Source organism: Salmo salar, chromosome 01, assembly GCF_965601325.2.
Source record: "Salmo salar chromosome 01, fSalSal1, whole genome shotgun sequence".
Classification (NCBI taxonomy): domain Eukaryota; kingdom Metazoa; phylum Chordata; class Actinopteri; order Salmoniformes; family Salmonidae; genus Salmo; species Salmo salar.
In genome coordinates this window covers 164,529,916-164,555,060 of record NC_138291.1, presented here as the reverse complement: position 1 = coordinate 164,555,060, position 25,145 = coordinate 164,529,916, and the positions used below count along the sequence as shown (strand labels likewise).

At 43.5% G+C, this 25,145-nt stretch overlaps 1 protein-coding gene across 27 annotated transcripts in view; it reads right to left on the bottom strand.

The window, feature by feature from the left end:
* The window catches only part of LOC106568736 (formin-binding protein 1), a 115,231-nt gene that overhangs the window by 72,651 nt on the left and 17,435 nt on the right, over positions 1-25,145 (bottom strand). For 24 of the 27 annotated variants that reach the window (XM_082955801.1, XM_045692398.2, XM_045692416.2 and 21 more), the window contains exon 2: positions 3,119-3,234. In XM_082955801.1, coding sequence (XP_082811927.1) covers positions 3,119-3,234 — 116 coding nt within the window. Of the gene's footprint in view, positions 1-3,118; positions 3,235-7,082; positions 7,350-9,115; positions 9,471-10,104; positions 10,277-25,145 lie in introns of those variants that run through there. The other 3 variants (XM_082955795.1, XM_082955808.1, XM_082955794.1) reach the window with 3 other exon arrangements.

Genomic DNA, 25,145 nt, shown 5'->3' with positions numbered 1-25,145 from the left:
AACCAAACTTCCTCCAGCACAAAGGAGTGACGGATGGATGATCAAAGGGCCAATTTCAGTGTGTTTATTAGATTGAATGTTTTTTAGATCTACTGTAGCAGGGCTGTGTTCTATGGGTCTGAGCGTGCCCAGTAGATTCAACCTGCTTTAACGAGCTAACTTTATCAGGGGGAGAATAATTCGTCCGGATGCAGAAACAAACAACACACACAAAGATGCACATTGTGTCCAACCCAAAAAAGCTTTATAAACAGGCCTATCCATTCTGTAACGTGCAAATCCTATTTTCCTGTGATAGCAGAAGGCCGTCCACGTGGGAAACAAATGTGTTTCAGATGGAGAGATATGAGTCCTACAGTTCTACTGTTTAAGCAGAGTGAATTAAAACATCTGACTGCCACATCTGCAGAGCCGTCAGGTTCAATAAAACACATCACAATATGGAAAGACTATCCCTGGGTCACAGATACCAAAGTGAGACACATACGGAAACTAATTAGGTCATTACGTGTGTGTGTGTGTGTGTGTGTGTGTGTCATGCAAACAGAGTAAGGAACTACTAGTCCTATTATCTCCTTAGTGAAGGGAGATTTATCTAGAAAGAGAAGGAGGTGGGGTTAGGGGTGCAGATGAGGGGTGCTGGATGGGGGTTGGTCAGTAGTCAGTAATTAGAGTCTTTAGCCCTCCTCTTGGCCCTCTCTAGGGAACCAGATAAGGGATTTTTTGGGGCAGACCTCTGCTGTTTGTTGTTGGGGTAGAAGAGAGCCTAGGAAGAGGATGCCCTCACACCCTCACCCTTACTCTATTTGAGGAGAGGAGGGCTTGGGGGTGTTTAAAAGGGGGGAGGAACTAAACAACCGATACTCCACCGTGATTGGAGAAAGAGAAATGTGGGTCAGCGTTGGCTGGGGATGATAATACTGATACCTTGTTACTATGGCAACACATGCCTCCCACCCCCCACCCGTCGCCAACCTTATTTCCTCTGTCCTCAAGCAAAAAACAGCAAGAAAACACTGTCGTGCAAGAGAGAGAGAAAGAGAGAGACTACAGACACAGCGAGATGGAGAGAGACAGCGAGAGCAACAGAAAGAGAGAGACAGGGATGGATAGAAAGAGAGACTTCCGCTACAGGCATCATCATTCTCTTTATCTAGCCATCCACCTGGGTAAAGCTAACATCCCTCTGTCTGTCAGGCTGAGCTCTCTGATAGGACCTCACTTAAACAAACTCAGTAGTGATGTGCTCAATGCAGGCTGAATGAGGTGTACACTGTCAAACTGTCAGTGAATTTGTCTGTGTGGAAACATGACAAAGCTTGTTTTTAATGGCAGTGAAATACAGTATCTTAAACAATATTGTTTTGCTTTATCTTGGCCAGGTCGCAGTTGTAAATGAGAACTTGTTCTCAACTAGCTTACCTGGTTAAATAAAGGTGAAATAAAAAAGAAATAAAAAATACTAATAATTCATTTTAAGCATTTTTCAAGACACCCAGTCAGTTTTCATACACAAGATATATGTTATAATTTCAGTGCATTTGGAAAATATTCAGACCCCTTGACTTTTTCCACATTTTATTACGTTACAGCCTTATTCTAAAATGTATTAAATTCATGTTTTTCCTCATCAATCTACACAAAATACCCCATAATGACAAAGCGAAAACAGGTTTTTCTACATTTTTGCAAATTTACCAAAAAATAAAAACAGAAATACCTTATTTCCAGAACTATTCAGACCCTTTGCTACAAGACTTGAAATGGAGCTCAGGTGCATCCTGTTTCCATTGATCATCCTTGAGATGTTTCTACAACTTGATTGGAGTCCACCTGTGGTAAATTCTATTGATTGGACATGATTTGGAAAGGCACACACTTGTCTATATAAGATCCCACAGTTGACAGTGCATGTCACAGCAAAAACCAAGCCATGAGGTTGAAGGAATTGTCCGTAGAGCTCCGAGACAGGATTGTGTCGAAGCACAGATCTGGGAAAGGTTACCAAATAATTTCTGCAGCTTTAAAGGTCCCCAAGAACACAGTGGCCTCCATCATTCTTAAATAGAATGAGTTTGGAACCACCAAGACTCTTCCTAGAGCTGGCCGCCCGGCCAAACTGAGAAGTGGGTGGAGAATGGCCTTGGTCAGGGAGGTGACCAAGAACCCGACGGTCACTCTGACAGAGCTCCAGAGTTCCACTGTGGAGATGGGAGATCCTTCTAGAAGGACAACCATGAGAAACAAGATTCTCAGACCATGAGAAACAAGATTCTCTGGTCTGATGAAATCAGAGAAGCCTGAATGCCAAGTGTGACGTCTGGAGGAAACCTGGCACCATCCCTATGGTGAAGCATGGTGGTGGCAGCATCATGCTGTGGGGATGTTTTTCAGCGGGAGGGACTGAGAGACTAGAGGGAAAATGGAGCAAAGTACAGAGAGATCCTTCATGAAAACCTGCTCCAGAGTACTCAGGACCTCAGACTGGGGCAAAGGTTCTCCTTCCAACAGGACAACAACCCTAAGCACACAGCCAAGACAACGCAGGAGTGGCTTCGGGACAAATCTCTGAATGTCCTTGAGTGGCCCAGGCAGAGCCTAGACTGGAACCTGATCTAAAATCTCTGGAGAGACCTGAAAATAGCTGGGCAGCGACGCTCCCCATCTAACCTGACAGAACTTAAGAGAATCTGCAGAGAAAAATGGGAGACTCCCAAAACACAGGTGTGCCTAGCTTGTAGCGTCATACCCAAGAAGACTGCCAAAGGTTTCTTCAACAAAGTATTGAGTAAAGGGTCTGTAAATGTGATATATATATTTTTTGATACATTTGCAAAAATGGTGCTTTGTCATTATGGGGTATTGTGTGTAGATTGATGAGGGGGAAAAACGATTTTGTCCATTTTATAATAAGACTGTAACGTAACAAAATGTGGAAAAAGTCAAGGGTTCTGAATACTTTCCGAATGCACTGTATGTTATACTCTGTATGCTGAAGAAGGCTGAGGCCGAAATGATTGAATTATTGAAGAATACTATCCATTTCATTCATTGGTGAAATATCTAGACAGAGAAATACACTTACAGTATCATAACAGGGCAAAACAGAAACACTCACCTAATCTGCTTTGCATAGCTGATTTCAATCTCCGATCTCTCTTTGACAAATTTACTGTACCTCTCCACGAACTCGATGCCTGACTGTGTATGCTTCTCTAGGTTATCAAACTGATCCTGCAAACAGAAGAGAGAGAAAGAAAAACAGGCATGAATATAACATCCCAATACTTAGGAAGAGCGTTCTGTGATTTTGTTGTGGCGGATTCGCAGTGCCACAAATACAAACCTTTCTAGCTGCAAGAACAAAAAGTTTCCTACATGACCTTTTGCATGTGTTGACAACGTGTTAGCCTCACTTTTTGCCAGCAGTACTGAAATGCCAATGAGTTTAACGTTTCTAGATATACATTATAATGGCTGTACAACGCCTGCTCACATTACTCACAACGCTGTGCTAATATTTTCCCTTCTCTAAGGCCAAGGGTTTCAAAGTCAACAATTAGCTATACTCTCTCACTTTGCTGCGGACACTTAAAGCTCCAACATTTAACTTTTTAGACGACCTGACAAAATTCACAGAGATGTGAAATATTAGATCTGTCACTCTCATTGAAAGCAAGTCTAAGAAGCGGTAGATCTGTTCTATATGCACTATTCCTATGCTTCCCATTTTTAAGGTTTGTTTTTGCATCTTTTACTTTCGATTTTGTACATTAGATTCAAACAGCTGAAAATACAATATTTTTGTTTATGGAAAAGTGTCACGTCCTGACCAGCATAGGGAGTAATTGTATTATAATTTGGTCAGGACGTGGCAGATGGGTATTTGTTCTGTATGGTTTAGGTTGAGTGTGAATTTTGTAGGGGTGTTTGATTTATTATTTCCGGGTTTTGGTTTATGTTCTATGTTTTGTATGTCTAGGTTCATTCTAGTTCTTTGTATTTCTATGTCTAAGTAATTGGGTGTTGGACTCTCAATTGGAGGCAGGTGTTTTCTGTTGCCTCTGATTGAGAGTCCTATATATAGGTTTGTGTTTTGGTTGTAGTTTGTGGGTAGTTGTTTTTGCATTGCGTTGTATATAGCCTGCAAAACTGTTCCTGTCGGTCATTGTTTCTTGTTTTTTCGTGGTGTTCACATTTAAATAAAAACATGATGAGCACGCAACCCGCTGCGTATTGGTCCACTTTTTCCGACAGCGATTTCTCCGTATCTTCAGACGAAGAGGAGCGTGACAGAACTACCCACCACAAAAAGACCAAGCAGCGGAGGAAGTCTGGTGAGGACCGGGGAACACGGCTGGTAAGGGAGCCCGAGAGGCAGCCCCAATATTTTTTTTGGGGGGGCACACGGGTAGTTTGGCTGGGCGAGGATTGAGCCCCAGGCCAAATCCCCGTACTGTTTTTGGGCGACATATGACTGGACAGGTCCCGTGCTTAGGGGTGATGGGTGCTGTGGCGAGGCCGGGTATTTTCAGGCCGGTATGCGCAGTACCAGCGCCCCGCATGTGCCAGGGGAAAGTGGGCATCCAGCCAGTAGGGGTGATGCCAGTCCTGCGCTCGAGACCGCCAGTGCGCCTCTATGGTCCAGTGTTTCCCGCTACACGCACTAGCCTTGAGGTGCATGTCTCCAGGCTGGCACGTCCAGTACCAGCCCCACGCATCAGGCTTGTAGTGCGTCAGCCCAGCCTCGGCAGTCCAGAGCCGCCCACCAGTCCGGAGACGCCGGGGCCGCCCACCAGTCTGGAGCCGCTGGGGCCGCCCGCCAGTCCGGAGCCGCCGGGGCCGCCCGCCAGCCCGGAGCCGCCGGAGCCGCCAGGATCGCCCGCCAGCCGAACGCAGCCAGGGACGCCCGCCAGCCGAGCGCAGCCAGGGTCGCCCGCCAGCCGGGCGCAGCAAGAATCGCCCGCCAGCCGGGCGCAGTCAGGGTCGCCCACCAGTCCTCCGGCGCGGCCAGGGGCGCCACCTAAGTGGGCGACGCCGAGGGTGGAGCGGAGTCCACGTCCCGCACCTGAGCCACCTCCAGTATAGGTGGGTTGGGGAGGGGGGGTGTTGCACAGGTGCCGTTGTTGACGGCAGCCACCCTCCCTTCCCTCCCTCTAGTTATGGGTTTATTTTTTGGTTGTCTTGTTGTCTAGGTGCATTCGGGGTATGCACCTTTGTGGGGGGGGGGGGGGGGGGGGGGGGTACTGTCACGTCCTGACCAGCAAAGGGAGTAATTGTATTATAATTTGGTCAGGACGTGGCAGATGGGTATTTGTTCTGTATGGTTTAGGTTGAGTGTGAATTTTGTAGGGGTGTTTGATTTATTATTTCCGGGTTTTGGTTTATGTTCTATGTTTTGTATGTCTAGGTTCATTCTAGTTCTTTGTATTTCTATGTCTAAGTAATTGGGTGTTGGACTCTCAATTGGAGGCAGGTGTTTTCTGTTGCCTCTGATTGAGAGTCCTATATATAGGTTTGTGTTTTGGTTGTAGTTTGTGGGTAGTTGTTTTTGCATTGCGTTGTATATAGCCTGCAAAACTGTTCCTGTCGGTCATTGTTTCTTGTTTTTTCGTGGTGTTCACATTTAAATAAAATATGATGAGCACGCAACCCACTGCGTATTGGTCCACTTTTTCCGACAGCGATTTCTCCATATCTTCAGACGAAGAGGAGCGTGACAAAAAGGTATTTCACAGCAGTTTAGGTGGTACCATAATTCTCTACACTACTTGATTGTTTTGCCACATAAACTGAAATTAGGCAAACTATTCAAATTTTAGCAACAAGGAAATGGCAGAGTGCATCTAACTTATTATCCAAGTCTGTTTGGCACACCTGCCTTCTAATAAGCTAATAGGGTCGAATAAAAAGAGCTCAGGTAATTGAATTTAACAGTGGAACAAGCTGGCCTTTCTACCTTAGTGCCTAGTCCTTCTTGGAGCTAGCTGTACCGATTCCAAAAGAGACTAACCAGCCAAAGCCACCAATCAGATAAAATGCTTGACTTATTGATAGGTGTAATTCATGTTTTTGATGTCATTGTGAGGTTTGGGGGTTTCATAAACAGCTAATATTGTGGCTATGACACACATTGTCCTCTATGGGATAATGGATGCCTGTAGTATTGCTGTACTTTGGTTACAAGCAGAAACACTAATCATGTAGTGTTGAAGTTACAAGAAGAAACATTGTAGCTATGCAGTGTTGAGGTTACAAGAAGAAACATTGTAGCTATGCAGTGTTGAGGTTACAAGAAGAAACATTGTAGCTATGCAGTGTTGAGGTTACAAGAAGAAACATTGTAGCTATGCAGTGTTGAGGTTACAAGAAGAAACATTGTAGCTATGCAGTATTGAGGTTACAAGAAGAAACATTGTAGCTATGCAGTGTTGAGGTTACAAGCATAAACACTGTAACCCTGTAGTATTGCTGTAAGCTATTTTGGTTACAAGCAGAAACACCTCCACCGATGAACTGGCCCCGACTCAGAGGGACTTTTCACCATTTACAGAAACCCATTCAGTCTCCTTCACTCAAGTAAAGACTTCAACTGTAGGCTAATTTTAGAGTACCCTAACCCACAATGGCCTTGTACATTATTCATAGCTTAATACAGTTATTCCGCCTAAACACTGTCCCTCGTCAGTACTGTACAGTCTAACAGGAACAAAAAGGTGCATGATTGTCAAATTCATCGTTTCTATGCATTGTCTCTCCTCTGTCATATAGGCCAAGCATGTGTAGAATACGGAAAAACTGAATGATGCTGCATAATGTTGCCTTATCCATTACCTTATTAAAACACCTGATTTCAGCCAAAATGTCTTGAGAATAGAAATAGGCTACACTACAAACAGGCTAGTCCATATACAACAGTTGCACTGTACAACAGCCTACCAAAAACAGCCCTACTGTAGTGGATCACACACTCGAGTAGCCTACCCCTCAGAACATTTTGCAATGATGCGTCTCCGTCCATTGACAGTACTAGCAAAGGAACACAGACGATACAGCTTGGTTAGGGTTAGTTTTACATTCACCTTGGTATAGCTCCAACAGTTCCCCATCCTCTCCTCCATCATCTGTAGTCCACCTCAACCCAAACCCAATGTCTGTTGTCCTCAACCCAACCAAAGCTGCCTGCAGCACTTCATGCAGTATATTCCCCAACTGTCACTGAGCTACTGTCCCAGACCAGTCCTATGAACTCGACAGGGTTCTGAGTGGGGGTGTCTTTGTGCTGCTGTAATCCCTCGTTTTACATTGCCTGACTGCTACAGCTAGCTGCCTCAGACACAGGAAGTGGATGTGGTTTGAACAGCTTAGCATAAGTGCTTGATGCTCAACATTTCGGTCTTTTTTTGGGGGGGGGGACTGTGGATCAGAGTCTGTACCATTGCTGCAATGAACATAATGCTACAGCCAACATGAAGGCCAACACATGTTTAATACATGATGAGTGTTAATGTAGGGATGAATGAAAGCATCAAAACCAGGAGTGTAGCTTGGTACTGTAATAAAACATGGATGTTTGCCATCTAGGGCAAACAAGGACAAGATTCAGTTGGAGGGTCTTTTCACACAAATGTCCCTCAGTTGCAACAACCACACATTCATGAACCACTCACCCACCCACTCATGTGAAGAGACGTGAGATGCAAAACAATTGGCTATTCGATTGATTTAAAAAAGATGCCCTAGTAGCTACCTCTCTATCATATTTTTTCTTTGTCACTCCCCCCTCTCTCTCTCTACAGCATGCTCTCCTCTTCCCTCTTTCTCCTCATCCCGTCTTCCCTGAGGAAGTGCTCAACGCTTGTTGTCCGCCTCTGTGTCAATTAGATTCAGCAGATCTCCTCACAGTGATTGGTTCATTAAAACACTGTATAGCAGCGACTCAACAGGATCTCACCATAGAAACACATAATGCTGTTCCTCCAAATACATAAGTAATCCTCCACACCTCACTGCACCCAAACACACCCTTCACTAACACGCACAACACACACCCTTCACTCACACACACACCCTTCACACACACACACACCCTTCACTAACACGCACAACACACACCCTTCACTCACACACACACCCTTCACTAACACGCACAAAACACACCCTTCACTCACACACACAACACACACCCTTCACTCACACACCCTTCACTCACACACACAACACACACCCTTCACTCACACACACAACACACACCCTTCACTCACACACACACCCTTCACTCACACACACCCTTCACTCACACACAACACACACCCTTCACTCACACACAACACACACCCTTCACTCACACACACACACCCTTCACTCACACACGCCCTTCACTCACTCACACACACACACACACACAACACACACCCTTCACTCACACAACACACACCCGTCACTCACACAACACACACCCTTCACTAACACGCACACACAACACACACACTTCACTCACACAACACACACACAACACACACCCTTCACTAACACGCACAACACACCCTTCACTCACACAACACACACCCTTCACTAACACACAACACACCCTTCACTCACACACACACACCCTTCACTCACACACTCTTCACTCACACAACACACACCCTTCACTAACACACACAACACACCCTTCACTCACACACACCTTTCACTCACACCCTTCACTCACACAACACACACCCTTCACTCACACAACACACACCCTTCGCTCACACACACACAACACACACACCCTTCACTCACACAACACACACCCTTCACTCACACACACCCCTCACACACACACACACACCCTTCACTCACACAACACACACCCTTCACTCACACACACCCCTCACTCACACACACCCCTCACACACACACACCCCTCACACACACACACACACACACACACACACACACACACACACACACACACACACACACACACACACACACACACACGAGGAGGAAAACTTTGAAAATAAGTGTTTAAATGAATGTTTTCAAGTGATATCCTCTGGAATCCAACACAGATCTTGTTGATGCATCAATTATTAGGATTTTGCAAAAAAAAATTAAGTCACATTACCCTTCTCAGTTGAGACAGCATGGTGTCCTATAGTTGCAGAGGGGAAAGGTATACCCCTGTCCAACATTAAAATCCAACCAAGGTCCAACCCTCCCCTTCCCAGAGTAATAGCTAAGGCAGCCTCACTGTGGTTAGGTTAGAAAGGGTATCATTCCCCAGAAAATTCAGAAGTTTAAGAGCAGTATGTTATTCCTTATTCCTTGTCCCCATTTCCACCACATGGACCAAAATCTGCCCTGGTCTGTCTGAGAGAAGCATTCCTCTGTCTGGAAGCAACGAGGGTCCCGGAGCAAGAGATGCAGTACTGACTGAGACAGACATTCACACTCCTACACACACTCTACATCTGAGACCAGCCGTAGCCTGGGAGCACGCAAGCTAAATGTTCCGTCAGGCGTGAGGTGGTCTCAGTGGGACCTGAGACAGGGAATGATTCATTGAGGAGAGGAAAAAAGGGGGGCGGAAAAGAGGTGGAGTGGAGAGAAGAGGAGGAATTAAGAGGGAGGGCACTGGAGTGGAGAGGAAGAGGGACCACTTTGACTAAGGATAATGCAATGATTACCAACATCACCTCATTCATTACCTGGACAACACACGGCAGCAGGACTGTGGGGACACTTCTGCGAAAGATGTGTCACAGTCACAATGTGACAAATGTCTGAATAAATGAATACTAGGCTAGTTCATATGAGAGAGAGAGAGAGAGAGAGAGATGAGATAGAGAGACTGGCTTTCCAGTAAAAAGGAAAAACCCTTGGCCAGGCGATTCCCACAGGCGGAAAAGGGCTAATAAATGTTGAATAACAGGCTACTGCACATTGGAACAAAATATCAAGGAAAACTACAGAGAGGGAATCTGTGTCAAAGGCTCACGCTAATATCACACAGAGCCAACATCACCATATTCTATTACCTTGACACATCAAAACAACAATCCAGCAGAAAAAAGGGAGGGGGCAGACAGTCAAAGCATTTGTAGTCTTGCTCACCAGAATCTTGGGCTTCCGCTTCATGAAACACTTCATCATTGTTTCAATAAATTTCTGAAGTCTATATAAAATCTGCCTTCATATTGAAAACACCTCAGACCGTCTCATTGTCTTATTCTGATGAAAACATGACTATGGGACATAGCGCCTCTCTCTCCTTCTCTTTCTGTGCTACAATACCATATCACTCCTGGTATAATCCAGGCTGCTCTGCCTTTTATATCAGACACAGTGTGGACAGCAGCCAGCTTCTATATAATACATTAGCCACCACTAGAATGCTGCTGCCGCTGTGCATGAGAATGGACTATCTGGCTGTATCCCAAACCACTCTTCTTCTTCTTCTTACCACCTCCTTCTCATCCTCCTATTCTCTCCTCCTCCTACTCCTCCTCTCCCCAACACTTTCCACTTTTCTAACATGGAATGAAAGGTAAAAGATTACTTTTGTTGCTACCGTAAACTAATACAATGATTGTGCATAAAGCCCCCAAGGTAATATCCTGGTGTATGGACTTCCAACTTAAGCCACAGGGGGCGGTAGAGGGTAACAATGCCCCCATTATACTGGCCCCTGAAGGTGATCGGTCAACAACACTCAGATAGGGTCTGCAAATCATTGAAGTACTCCCTCCCCCCTCTCAATCTCTATCGCGCCCACCCCCTCTCTCTTTCCCTCCCTCTCTCTTGCACACTAACAAACACATTCCATTGACACATCAGTTCTCCAGAGGGACTGCTGTGGTTGCTTATTTTTAATCTCTGTCAGAACAGAACACCAAAGAGCTACAATTCAACAGCCAGAAACAAGACCTGCATAATAATGGTCCTGTAAGCCTTGTTACATGATGATTCACTATGACAGGCCTTAGAAGAAGGAAGACAAAAACCTCTGATGAAATGTTTGACATGGTGCCCCTCTTTCTGAGGGGTTGTGAAAGAGGATAAAAGGAAAGATAATGAAATCATCCATTCAGAGCCTTCCAAAATACTAGATGGACAAGTAATGTTCACAGATCTAGAGAAACCTCCTATATAAGCTTTTTACATTCAGATTTAGATTCATTTGTTGGCACATAACCAGAAGTTGGTGGTTTGCTGTTGTACTTTCATACTAATGGAAGACTGCTGGTGCTAGCCAGGATTAGGCTGACTCAAAGACACTTCCAATCATGACAGGCTAGAACTGGTCTGTGTCAAACCCTACAGTAAGTTACGCTCCATTTGTTGTAGGCTGTATAGACACTACAACTACCTCCAACACATCTTTACAGGTCAGTGCTCTCAATAAAATCCCATGTCAGAGTCACTCACAAGAGGAAATCAATAGGCCATTAGGAAGAGCCAGAGAGGTGAGGGGTCAGTGTTCATAGCAGGTCATCTGAAATATGGGAATGATATCTAATATACGGCTGACGCCAATTAGTAGACTGGTCGATTGTTTGGTCGTTAGGCTGTTGGTCTACCGAGATTGTTTTAATAACATCTCAGTGAACTAATCCATTGCGGAGGCTAAAAGCCAATTCAAGCTTGATCCAAAAATGTGGTGGGAGGCTCCATATGGAGGGTGTGACACAATTGTGCAGCCTCCAGAAGCATGCAGAGGTAAAATCCAGCTCCGTACTGCATCGCCATGCGCCTCCCAAATTTTGTATGCAGAGGGCTCTGTACAGCTCTGCATTGACATGATTTGTTGACTGTAGGTGGGGGCAGTACATCCTGTAAAAAACACAAACTCACTTCCTTGACAACAGCTCTGCACTGCCCCGCGAAGAAGTATAAATGCCCTGACTTCTGCTGAGGCCGTATCACCGTGAATGCTGCAGGGCTGAGGCCGTATCACCGTAAATGCTGCATGGCAGGGCTGAGGCCGCATCAACATAAATGCTGCATGGCAGGGCTGAGGCCGCATCACCGTAAATGCTGCACGGCAGGGCTGAGGCCGCATCAACATAAATGCTGCATGGCAGGGCTGAGGCCGCATCAACATAAATGCTGCATGGCAGGGCTGAGGCCGCATCACCGTAAATGCTGCATGGCAGGGCTGAGGCCGCATCACCGTAAATGCTGCACGGCAGGGCTGAGGCCGCATCACCGTAAATGCTGCACAGCAGGGCTGAGGCCGCATCAACATAAATGCTGCACGGCAGGGCTGAGGCCGTATCACCGTAAATGCTGCACAGCAGGGCTGAGGCCGCATCAACATAAATGCTGCATGGCAGGGCTGAGGCCGCATCAACATAAATGCTGCATGGCAGGGCTGAGGCCGCATCAACATAAATGCTGCATGGCAGGGCTGAGGCCGTATCACCGTAAATGCTGCATTGCAGGGCTGAGGCCGTATCACCATAAATGCTGCACGGCAGGGCTGAGGCCGTATCACCTTAAAATGCTGCATGGCCAATGCAGATGTCAGATTGACCATGTGCCCAGATGCACTTCTCTCTCCAGAATGCGCTCTCTCCCACCAATTTGTGCACCTTCATTATTTCATAACTTCATTGTGTGAATTGTTTGTGTTTGATAGTTACTGTCTATCAATTCCCCATTACATATATCACCAGTAGGACATTTACCATTAATTTCTATAATTTCTAATCTATAATGTTTGTTACTTTGGTTATGGTAATTTACGTTAATGCTTTCAATATCATTATTCCAGTCTTCCCGTTATCATTGTCGGAGTGGACACATTGTTTGCAGAGTGCACAACCTATGCTACACTTGTGAGAAACAAGTTTTGGTTTATTTCATTCCATTTACAAGTTTGGTCTATTTAGTCATTGTCTTTTGTTTGGAGCGCTCCTCTCAATGTTGACCTAGGACACGCACGCATATAAGTAGGCCTATAGGCTACCTGGCCTGCACGCAAATGTAGGCATATAAAATGTGCCCATTTGGGCATCTGATAGTACTTCTGATTGGCTTAACTCACCACCACTAATGACCTGTGGAGCTTCTCAAAGTAATGTTGTTTTCCTCACCTCAAACAGCAAGCAAGCAAAGTATGTTTTTACATCCATTGAGAATTACAAATAGTTCCTCAATGTATTTGAATTGTTTTCCAGCTCTTTCCCTTTCGATAACCACTCAGCGTGAAAGGGAAAAATGTCATGCTCTGATCCAGTGGAAATGTCATAAAATAGGCCTACCTGATTACTTATCAGTGCTTGACTTGGACTGAAATAGGTTTCGATACTCATTTTGGGTGCTGGTACTGTTTATTTTTTGGTGCAGGAGCTCCACAATACTTTAGAGCTAATATTCTATAAAAGGAACAGGAGTTTAAGCAGTAGAAAAATTGAGGTGCCGGTACTCAGCTCCGGTGAGCTCCTGCCCAAGCCCGAGCTCACTGGCTTTAGGTAGGCTATTTTTTACATAGTTGGCAATGGCAATAGAAGTTACTTTTTAGGTTTGTATAATTTTCATTTAGATTAGGAAAGAATTTTGATTAACCACATGACAATGATTTTGAGATACGAAGACATTATTATAAATTAAATAAAACTGTTATGGTAATGTGCATATGAAAACGATAGCTGGCACGCAGATCGGTAGAAAGAGTAAGATAAATTGGCATTCCACATGAGAAAGGTTGCCGACTCCTCGTGTAGGTATCCTCGTGTAGCCTATTACCGGTAACTTCAGGAGAATAATGCCAGAATCTGTGAAAGCCAGCACGAGCGGGAAGAGAACAGTTGGGTCAGGTAAAGGTTTTTTTCTTCTGGTTATCTAGATCTCTGGCGCCCACTTGAGGCATTTGTCTTATTTCATCAAACCAAAAGAACAGACGACTTTCGGTCAACTAAGATTTAGTTTTTGTCGGGGGCAGCCCTAATCTAATAGACTGTTAAGTAGTTGTCCAAATGAGCAAGAGTCATGGACCTACATGTTTCTGTAAGTCACAAAAACACACACACACACACATCAGGTGCTAAATCCGGCGCTAAAGATAAGCCTAAACATAGTCAGCGTATTACCGCATTATGGCGTGTTTTCAAAGCATCATGGTTTCAAACTTATCATATACTCATCATCTGGCCTAAATGTTTTCTTCACAAGGGAAATTCTATAAATTGTATGTAGCAAGTTATTTTAGGAGTCTCTTTGCATTATAATAATACTGGTGGTATACCGCAGACAGACAGAACACATTAAGAAGCAGTCTCCCACTGTTCCTCCAGAAATACCATTCCACCACAGGAAACGTGGAGAGGGGGACACCAGATGTCCCAACAGAGGAGTGGGGGGGACAGAGGGGACAGATGCTTTGCTAGGGGTTTAAAGAGGAGGAAAATGACAATAGCTAAAGAGGGCTTAGAAGTAATTGTCTCAGTCAGTGATCCTTTACATAATAGTAGAATAGAAGTATGGACCAGATGTTATGTGTAGGGAGGGCAAAGAGGAGATTTTTCTGACCATGTGACCTGACAAGGTAAAATTCCTTGGCTATAGGCCTAACTAGGGCCCAGAGGTTTTCCTTGGCTATAGGCCTAACTATGTCACAGAGGTTTTCCTGGTCAGTTCACATGGACAGAGACAAACTCTGTGTCTTTGTTACAAGGAAGGAATAAGTAGTTCCACTGAAAACTATCACATAGGCTACAGTAGTATCAAATATTAGGCTGATTGGAGAGATTTGGATTCTATGACATAATAGATCAGGATAATAATCTGAAATCCCATCTTGATTTTAGCATCTTGAGGAAGCTCCCCACAGCTTGTTGCTGAGTTACTGAACTGGACCTATGTGCACCAAGTCACATGATGTAGCCTAGAGGCTATCCTGTTGGCACTTGTGCTAAACTTCCAACTTATTATCTAGTAAATGAAACATACAGAGCCAACGGTGAGGACCACAGGTCAGTATAGCAATATTATCACTGTTTTACTAACAGGGGAAAAGTAATTTTGTAATACAGCATTATTTTTGATCTCCTATAGTCTAAATGTCATATCTATTTAACAGAAGTGGGAGGAGAGAGGGGTTTTTCAATGAGGTCATTCTAAGAATCTCTCTCATTGAGAGTCTCTGATGCACAAAATATCCCTAATTGGTTGGTTGGTTATGTAGGACAGACTCATTAGTCATCCATTTATCTGCTCTTGAGAAGAACCCCCCCCCCCCAATGAATATCCCATCGCTGCTAGCAGGTCTACAGTACAAGCACCAACAGAAGCTCTGGACCTGGCCTGTCTAATAAACTACAGCACACAATGGAGCAAAATAACAGGTTTCCTCTGTGCCCTGTGTATGTCAATGCATTTCTTCAGTGTGTCTCACGAGAGTGGGCATCCGACCACAAGGACAAATATTTAGTGGGAGATGCCGACCCGGGTCCCAAGCACAGAGGCTTTGTCCACCGGACTGGGTGGGAACAATACTCTCCACAGGAGAAGTCAGTAACCCCTGGGCCGAGGACACACACACACACACACACACAAACTGCGTATGCACACAAATGCACGGACACACGGCACACAAGCATGTGCACACACACACAAACTTGTCCACTAGACCATTGAGTATCACCACAAACATTTGCCTTAGTGACATAATGGCCTAACGTAGATTGCATATTTCTTTATCTCAGATATTACACTGTAAAATCACACCACTGTTCAGTCAGTCAAACCCTCTAAAATGTTGGTCAGTGTTGAGTCAAACCTGTTCCTCACCTCACTTAATTTATAGACTAATCAATGCTGATAAATAGGCTATGGACATGCTGCATGTATTACTTTATATTTTAATGATTGTCAATTTCATACTATTGCCTAGCTGTCTCTCTCCCCTTTTCTTGTCAATTCATTCTCTTGTAGTCTACTTTCGTAAAGCCTAAGGTAGGCTGAGGTTTTTTTATACGTTTTATAAAAAAATTGAAATATTTGCTCATGTCTGTCATACACTGGTGGCTTTGATTGACGGGTACTTTTATGGGGGTGTGCGTGTGTGAGATCACTGATTCTCTCTATAGGACAGTATGTCCATTCATAAAGTTTCCAAAAGTAGCATATCTGAACTCCATCTCTGTAATAAGAATCAAACGCTCCTGTCATGATTGAATCTTGTAAATGGCCTGTTTTCAGTAGCTTAGGCTACATTATTTGTCTCATTATAACGGCCTCTCTTTGAATGCCAATGCCATCACATGACGAGGCAGCAGGGTTTGTGACGTTCCGCAAATATTTAGGAACATTAAAAAACAAAAAAATCAGACTTCGTGTGAATGGATTTGTGAGTCTAAGTATTTGCAGGAAAGCCAACAGACAGGGACAAGGTAGGCATATATCTTTATTTTGACTCCGTCATGATCTGATTTACTTATTTTTTTATTTAATGTTGTGTCAATACGAAAATGCGATAGATCCTCTCCAACCTGGCATTTCATAACTTGTAGATTAATAGTTAAGTAATAACCTGAATAATAACAATGAAATGCCATGATAATGTTGAAGTGTAATGACTTGTTTCAAGTGGGTTTAATTAAGAAGCATATCCATGTTAACAAGTGTACAAACAGAATTGTGACCTCCCCTTTTTACATAGGGCCTTGTAGGCCTAAGACAACAGTATCATACTTTTAAACAAAATGGACATCTACGAAAAACTAATGAAAAGGGAAAGGAAAAAACGAACGAATTGCACATTTTTTTTGAGTCTGATAGCATATATGTTAAGTTGTGTCAATAAGAAAATGTGACAATCCTCTCCAATCTGACATTTCTTAAGTTGTATACTAAACTAATATTTAGAGGTAATCATTTGGCTTGGGGGGTATCCAGATTGTCATACTTTCATACCAACCTTGTACCATACTGGGACATTTGGTAATACTGGCACAGAACACAATGGGCACTGTTTTCAAACCTAACTGCTACTCTGTAATACGAAGGTTAGCAATGCTAATAAGTACATGTAAAATCCCATAGAAAATGCTAACGAGTGCATTGTGAACATTTTGTACAGTTTGTGACTTAAACTTATTCAAGTATACAAGTAACTCAAAAATGCTACTTACAGTTTGCTGCATTCACATAACAAATATTAGCCAGCAAGGCTCTTGATCCGCGAGGGGATTCTCTGCTGTTACCAAGCGAATGCTTGACTTGCTAGATAGCTAAGTAGCTACTAAATTAGCAAACCTAATGCAAAACTGCAGAGCATTTAGCATATTTTAGACAGTTAATTTAATAGTGGCAAACATTTAGTTGTGAATTTCATACTGTAATTCCTAACACTGATCTGAATAAAACCATGGAATGTCACATACATTTCTAATGACTAAATGCACTCTAAACAGGATGATGGGAAAGTAAACACTAGTGTTTAAAATCTGAATACTCAGGTGTTCTCCTGGTTGGAAACTGACTGGAAAAATCTGATTATCATGTTTAATCTTGCATTGTAAACGCCTGTGTTTAAGATAAGAACACTTATTAGCAAATCTAAATGCCTAATGTTTAAGTTATAAACGTGTCACGTTTCATGGTTTTACAGTGTGTAAAGCTATTGTACGGACTGTGGAAATAAGGTGCAACTATCTCCTAAGTACGACAGAGATGTTGAAGATCACTCTGCTGAGGGAAGGAATCACCAGGTATTGATGTACACTCACAGAGCTAGTCATCTTCATCTGCAGTAAGGTCTGCAGGTACTCCTCAAACGGGTTCAGTTGCTGGGTGTCATGGTTCAACCCTGGCCCTGCACCCATCCCTGGGTTAAGCTCCAAGGCCCTTCTCATCTCACTCCGCCTGTGCAACATGCTCATGGTCCATGTACAGCAACTCAGGAGAATGTTAAAAACCACAAAGGACTTTAATCCATTTCAGAAGGTGGATTATGAATGGAAGAAAAGGGTATTGATCAAGAATAAAAGTTGACCAAGACGTCCTTTGTTGATGACAACAGTAAGTCCAATAGACTGAAGATAAACATTTAAAAAATAAAGAATCAAAAGAACCACAGGGACAAAGGTAGAACCCAAGATTTCCAGAACCAATCTGATCAGTCTATAACTTTACCAGCTGTTAGGCTACCCAGAATGCCCAGGGCTCTGAGATTACATGACTCAGTAGAAACCTGGTTGACGTGGTTATTAATCTGATTACAACCCCTTTCGCCTGACGCCGACCCCTCAGCTACCCCACCACCCAATCAAATGCCACCGTTCTCTCTGAGATTACTACATATGGCCAAAGAACAAACATCAGCCATTGTTCTTAGAGCTGATTTTCTGAGTTTGTTCTTTTTGGAAGAGATCATGGTCTTATTTCTTACATAATAGCGTCCTAGACATTTCTAGGATTCAACTAACTATGTGATAGAGCTACATAGATGGAGAGTGGGTTAAAAACATAACGTTTAAAGCATACTGAACTATAGGCTTATAGGGTCTCGCTATATATGAGGATATTGAACACATACAGCATTCCAATACTCTAGAGAGGGTCTCTGTTCAGGGTCTGATCTGCTAGAGCTTAATAACATTCAGGTGGGTGGGTGATATGGGAGGGTGATTCAGATTACTCCACATCTTCTCAGATGCACTGTGCAGGCCCTGTGTTGTGACTGTAGGCCTCCCAATGCTAGCTAGTGGTCCTACTACTTTACATATAGATCGGGGCAACATCAGACTCAACCTCAAGGCCCATACATACAGCCAGCTGTCAGCCTCCATCCCTGCCCTGCTGCAGATTAGCACTCATGCTGAGCAAATGGGTGTTTAATGGACATAAGCGATAGGTTAACACTGAATGTAATATCACAACATTGGCACCCCTGCCCAGAAGTCCAGCTGTCCAGAGATAGCACTGTGTATCCAAATTGACACCCTATACAAAGGTTATTATGGTTTATGTGATTGTGATTTTCTATTCGTTTTTATTTCTATACGTTTTTAGATTTTTATTTGAAATTCAATTCAGTTTCAGTTCGTTTTCAGACTTGATTTACTAGTTTTATTCAGTTTCAGTTTGGTAAAAACATTTCTATTCAGTTTTTATAATATTTAGTTTCAGTTTTAGTGTTAGTGACAGAAACCTTATGCATGGGAGGCTAGGAGCCATTTATGTGTTGTAAGCCTATAGCAGGGGTACTCAAGTACTATTTAAGATGGTCCGGTTATCAAGGCAAATTTGATTTGTCACATGCGCCGAATACAACAGCTGTAGACCTTACCGTAAAATGCTTGCTTACAAGCCCTTAACTAACAATGCAGTTCAAGAAATTGAGTATTTACTAAATAAAGTAAAAAATGTAATAAAAAGTTACACAATAAAATAACAATACCGAGGCTATATACAGGGGGTACCGTACCGAGTCAATGTGCGGGGGTACAGGTTAGTAAAGGTAATTTGTACATGTAGGTAGGGGTAAAGTGACTATGCATAGATAATTAACCTGTTGGGGATAGGGGGCAGTATTTGCACGGCCGGATAAAAAACGTACCCGATTTAATCTGGTTACTACTTCTGCCCAGTAACTAGAATATGCATATAATTGTTTGATTTGGATAGAAAACACCCTAAAGTTTCTAAAACTGTTTGAATGGTGTCTGCGAGTATAACAGAACTCATATGGCAGTCAAAACCCTGAGACAATTCCTGACAGGAAACTGAAATCTGATGTGTGGATATCACTTCAAACATTTGCCATTGAAACACACAGGGGGTTATGAATCATTTAGCACTTCCTAAGGCTTCCACTAGATGTCCCCAGTCTTTACAAAGTGGTTTGAGTCTCCTACTATCAAAATTGATTGAAAGAGAGGCCGTGGAAAGTGGTCACAGGTGGAGGGCCATTTACCATTATGACGCCGCCGCCCATGGCTACCTTCCCCTTTCGAAACATTTTGAAAGACAATGCAAACGTCCCCATGGAATATTACTGAAGCTCTGGTTGAAAAAGGCCCGAAAGATTTATGTTATACAACGTTTGACATGTTTGAACGAACTTAAATATTTTTTTTTTTGTACATTCGTGACGACAAGTCCTACTCAGCACGGTACATTTTCAATAGCCTTCGGAGCGCGCTAACAATTGGGACATAAATGATTAACTTTTTCGAACAAAACTACATTTGTTATGGACCTGGGATTCCTGGAAGTGCTTTCTGATAAAGATAATCAAAGGTAAGGTTTTATTTACAATAGTATTTTTGATGGTTGATCATTCCAAGATGGCTCCAACATGTATAGCCTAGCCTATTTTGCTGGGTATACCACGTCATTTATTGCAAAGTGTGATTTCCCAGTAAAGTTATTTTTAAATCTGGCAAAGCAGTGGCATTCAAGACATGTTAACATAAGTCTTTGAATGACAATATTACATTTTAACAATGTTTTCGAATAGTAATTTTGTAAATTGTAGCGCTGATTTATCGGAAGCATTTGAGGGAAAAGATTTTCTGAATGTCACGCGCCGATGTAAAATGCTGTTTTTATATATAAATATGAACTTTATCGAACAAAAAATGCATGTATTGTGTAACATGATGTCCTAAGATTGTCATCTGATGAAGATTGTCAAAGGTTAGTGCTGCATTTAGCTGTGTTTTGGGTACTTGTGATGCATGCTAGTTGCTTTGAAAATGGCTGTGTGATTATTTCTGGCTGGGTTCTCTCCTAACATATTCTAATGTTTTGCTTTTGCTGTAAAGCCTTTTTGAAATCGGACAACGTGGTTCGATTCAGGAGAGGTGTATCTATAAAACGGTGTTAAATAGTCATATGTTTGAGAAATTGAAGTTATAGCATTTATGAGGTTTTGCATTTCGCGCGACGCGATTCCACTGGCTGTTGATTAGGGTGAGACGCAAGCGTCCCACTGGCCCAGACAGGTTAACAGCGAGTAGCAGCAGTGTAAAAAGTCTGGGTGGCCATTTGATCAATTGTTCAGCAGTCTTTTGGCTTGGGGGTAGATGCTGTTAACCTCTTACATCTAGACATTCCGCTAGCGGAACACCTGCTCCAATATCCAATGATAGGCGTGGCGCGAATTACAAATTCCTCAAAAATACAAAACTTCAATTTTTCAAACATATGACTATTTCACAGCATTTTAAAGACAAGACTCTCCTTTATCTAACCACACTGTCCGATTTCAAAAAGGCTTTACAGCGAAAGCAAAACATTAGATTATGTCAGCAGAGTACCAAGCCAGAAATAATCAGACACCCATTTTTCAAGCTAGCATATAATGTCACAAAAACCCAGAAGACAGCTAAATGCAGCACTAACCTTTGATGATCTTCATCAGATGACACACCTAGGACATTATGTTATACAATACATGCATGTTTTGTTCAATCAAGTTCATATTTATATCAAAAAACAGCTTTTTACATTAGCATGTGACGTTCAGAACTAGCATACCCCCCGCAAACTTCCGGGGAATTCGCTAACATTTTACTAAATTACTCACGATAAACGTTCACAAAAAGCATAACAATTATTTTAAGAATTATAGATACAGACCTCCTCTATGCACTCGATATGTCCGATTTTAAAATAGCTTTTTGGTGAAAGCACATTTTGCAATATTCTAAGTACATAGCCCAGGCATCACGGGCTAGCTATTTAGACACCCGGCAAGTTTAGCCTTCACCAAAATCAGATTTACTATAACAAAAATGTTATTACCTTTGTTGTCTTCGTCAGAATGCACTCCCAGGACTGCTACTTCAATAACAAATGTTGGTTTGGTCCAAAATAATCCATCGTTATATCCGAATAGCGGCGTTTTGTTCGTGCGTTCCAGAAACTATCCGAAATGGTAAATCAGGGTCGTGCGCATGGCGCAATTCGTGACAAAAAAATTCTAAATATTCCATTACCGTACTTCGAAGCATGTCAACAGCTGTTTAAAATACATTTTTATGCAATTTATCTCGTAAAAAAGCGATAATATTCCGACCGGGAATCTCCTTTTCGGCAAACAGAGGAAAAATCACAAAGACGGGGGCGGCCAGGGCACGCGCCTAAGCCCACAGTCCCTTGATCGGCCACTTGAGAAAGGCGATAATGTGTTTCAGCCTGGGGCTGGGATGACGACATTCAGATTTTTCCCGGGCTCTGAGCGCCCATGGAAGACGTAGGAAGTGTCACGTTAGAGCAGAGATCCTTTGTAAAAGATAGAGAGGGCAAAGAAGTTCAAGAAATGGTCAGACAGGCCACTTCCTGTAAAGGAATCTCTCAGGTTTTGACCTGCCATATGAGTTCTGTTATACTCACAGACACCATTCAAACAGTTTTAGAAACTTTGGAGTGTTTTCTATCCAAAGCCAATAATTATATGCATATTCTAGTTACTGGGCAGGAGTAGTAACCAGATTAAATCGGGTACGTTTTTTATCCAGCCGTAAAAATACTGCCCCCTAACCATAACAGGTTAAGGAGCTTTTTGGACCTAGACTTGGCACTCCGGTACCGCTTGCTGTGCGGTATCAGAGAGAACAGTCTATGACTTGGGTTACTGGAGTCTCTGCCAATGTTTTGGTCCTTCCTGACCCCGCCTAGTTTATAGGTCCTGGATGGCAGGAAGCTTGGCCCCAGTGATGTACTGGGCCGTACGCACTACCCTCTGTAGCGCCTTACGGTCGGATGCAGAGCAGTTGCCATACCAGCCGATGATGCAACCGGCCTGGATGCTCTCTATGGTGCAGCTGTAGAACTTTTGGAGGATCTGGGGACCTGTGCCAAATCTTTTCGGTCTCCTGAGGGGGAAGAGGCATTGTCGTACACTCTTCACGACTTTCTTGGTGTGTTTGGACCATGATAGTTTGTTGATGATGTGGATACCAAGGAACTTGAAAAGCTCTCAACCTGCTCCACTACAGCCCCGTCGATTTGAATGGGGGCGTGTTCGGGCCCTCCTTTTCCTGTAGTCCACGAACAGCTCCTCTGTCTTGCTCTCTGACCTCCTCCCTATAGGCCGTCTCATCGTTGTCGGTGATCAGGCCTACCACTGTTGTGTCATCAGCAAACTTTAATGAGGGTGTTTGAGTCGTGGGTGAACAGGGAGTACAGGAGGGGACTAAGCACGAACCCCTGAGGGGCCCCCATGTTGAGGATCAAAATGGCAGATGTGTTGTTGCCTACCCTTACCACCTGGGGGTTACACAAGTTATTCAACAAGCTACATTGGTTTCAGAAACTACCAGAAGCTTCTGTTTACCACAGAGAGCATTTGATTATATATGTTCTCTTCTACCTTTCCTGGCTGGCAAAGTACCAGGATGTTGTCTCTGGTCTTAAATCTGAATTTAGAGAACTGAATTTGAAAATGAATCTGAATGGATCTAAGAAGTTGAATATTATAATTTAAATTATAGTTCGTATGCTTGATACAGACAATGAATGCAATATCTACCATATTGTAACTGAATATATAAATATTGAAATTGAATATTCAATTAAATTGAAAATGTAATTTTAATTTAATTTCAGACGCAGCCCCTGTCTGGCGCAGGACTCAATCCCTCTCCAAGGCCACTAACACCAGGCCCATGCAGACCCAGACCACAGCGGGCGAGGAAAACCTTCAGAGCATTTCAGCTATGTGTTACAGTGACGTGTCTAGTCTAGTGTATACATTTCATATGCATAACACAAGGATTTGTTGTCTTGCAGCTGGTTAAAATAGCACCTGGTGAAATCTCTGACGTATACAGGATTTGTAACCACTGACCAGACTTGAGCCCTCTGTTCATAAATAGCCCATAGCATTTCACTGAAGGTTAAAGAAAGATGTGTAGAGTAACGTTAGTAGAGGAGCTTCTCCTGTTACCATGGCAACCTCCCAATCTTAGTTACCACCTCCTAATATCCCAGTCCAGGACCAGGGTCAATTCCCACCACTGAGCAAGGATCAAATCACACACTAGTAAGAATCCACCTCAAGCCGACCTCATGCCAGCCACTATACATACACCCAACGCTGGGGGGCTCAGATTGCCTATACTGCATGTAAACTCAGCAAAAAAAGAAATGTCCCTTTTTCAGGACCCTGTCTTTCAAAGATAATTCGTAAAAATGTAAATAACTTCACAGATCTTCATTGTAAAGGGTTTAAACACTGCTTCCCATGCTTGTTCAATGAACCATAAACAATTAATGAACATGCACCTGTGGAACGGTCGTTAAGACACTAACAGCTTACAGACGGTAGGCAATTAAGGTCACAGTTATGAAAACTTAGGACACTAAAGAGGCCTTTCTACTGACTCTGAAAAACACCAAAAGAAAGATGCCCAGGGTCCCTGCTCATCTGTGTGAACGTGCCTTAGGCATGCTGCAAGGAGGCATGAGGACTGCAGATGTGGCCAGGGCAATAAACTGCAATGTCCGTACTGTGAGACGCCTAAGACAGCGCTACAGGGTGACAGGACGAACAGCTGCTCGTCTTCACAGTGGCAGACCACGTGTCACAACACCTGCACAGGATCGGTACATCCGAACATCACACCTGCGGGACAGGTACAGGATGGCAACAACAACTGCCCGAGTTACACCAGGAACGCACAATCCCTCCATCAGTGCTCAGACTTTCCGCAATAGGCTGAGAGAGGCTGGACTGAGGGCTTGTAGGCCTGTTGTAAGGCAGATCCTCACCAGACATCACCGGCAACAACATTGCCTATGGGCACAAACCCACCATCGCGGTTTTGTCTCACCAGGGGTGATGGTCGGACTCGTGTTGATCATTGAAGGAATGAGCGTTACACCAAGGCCTGTACTCTGGAGCGGGATTGATTTGGAGGTGGAGGGTCCGTCATGGTCTGAGGTGGTGTGTCACAGCATCATCGGACTGAGCTTGTTGTCATTGCAGGCAAACTCAACGCTGTGCGTTACAGGGAAGACATCCTCCTCCCTCATGTGGTACCCTTCCTGAAGGCTCATCCTGACATGACCCTCCAGCATGACAATGCCACCAGACATACTGCTCGTTCTGTGCGTGATTTCCTGCAAGACAGGAATGTCAGTGTTCTGCCATGGCCAGCGAAGAGCCCGGATCTCAATCCCATTAAACACGTCTGGGA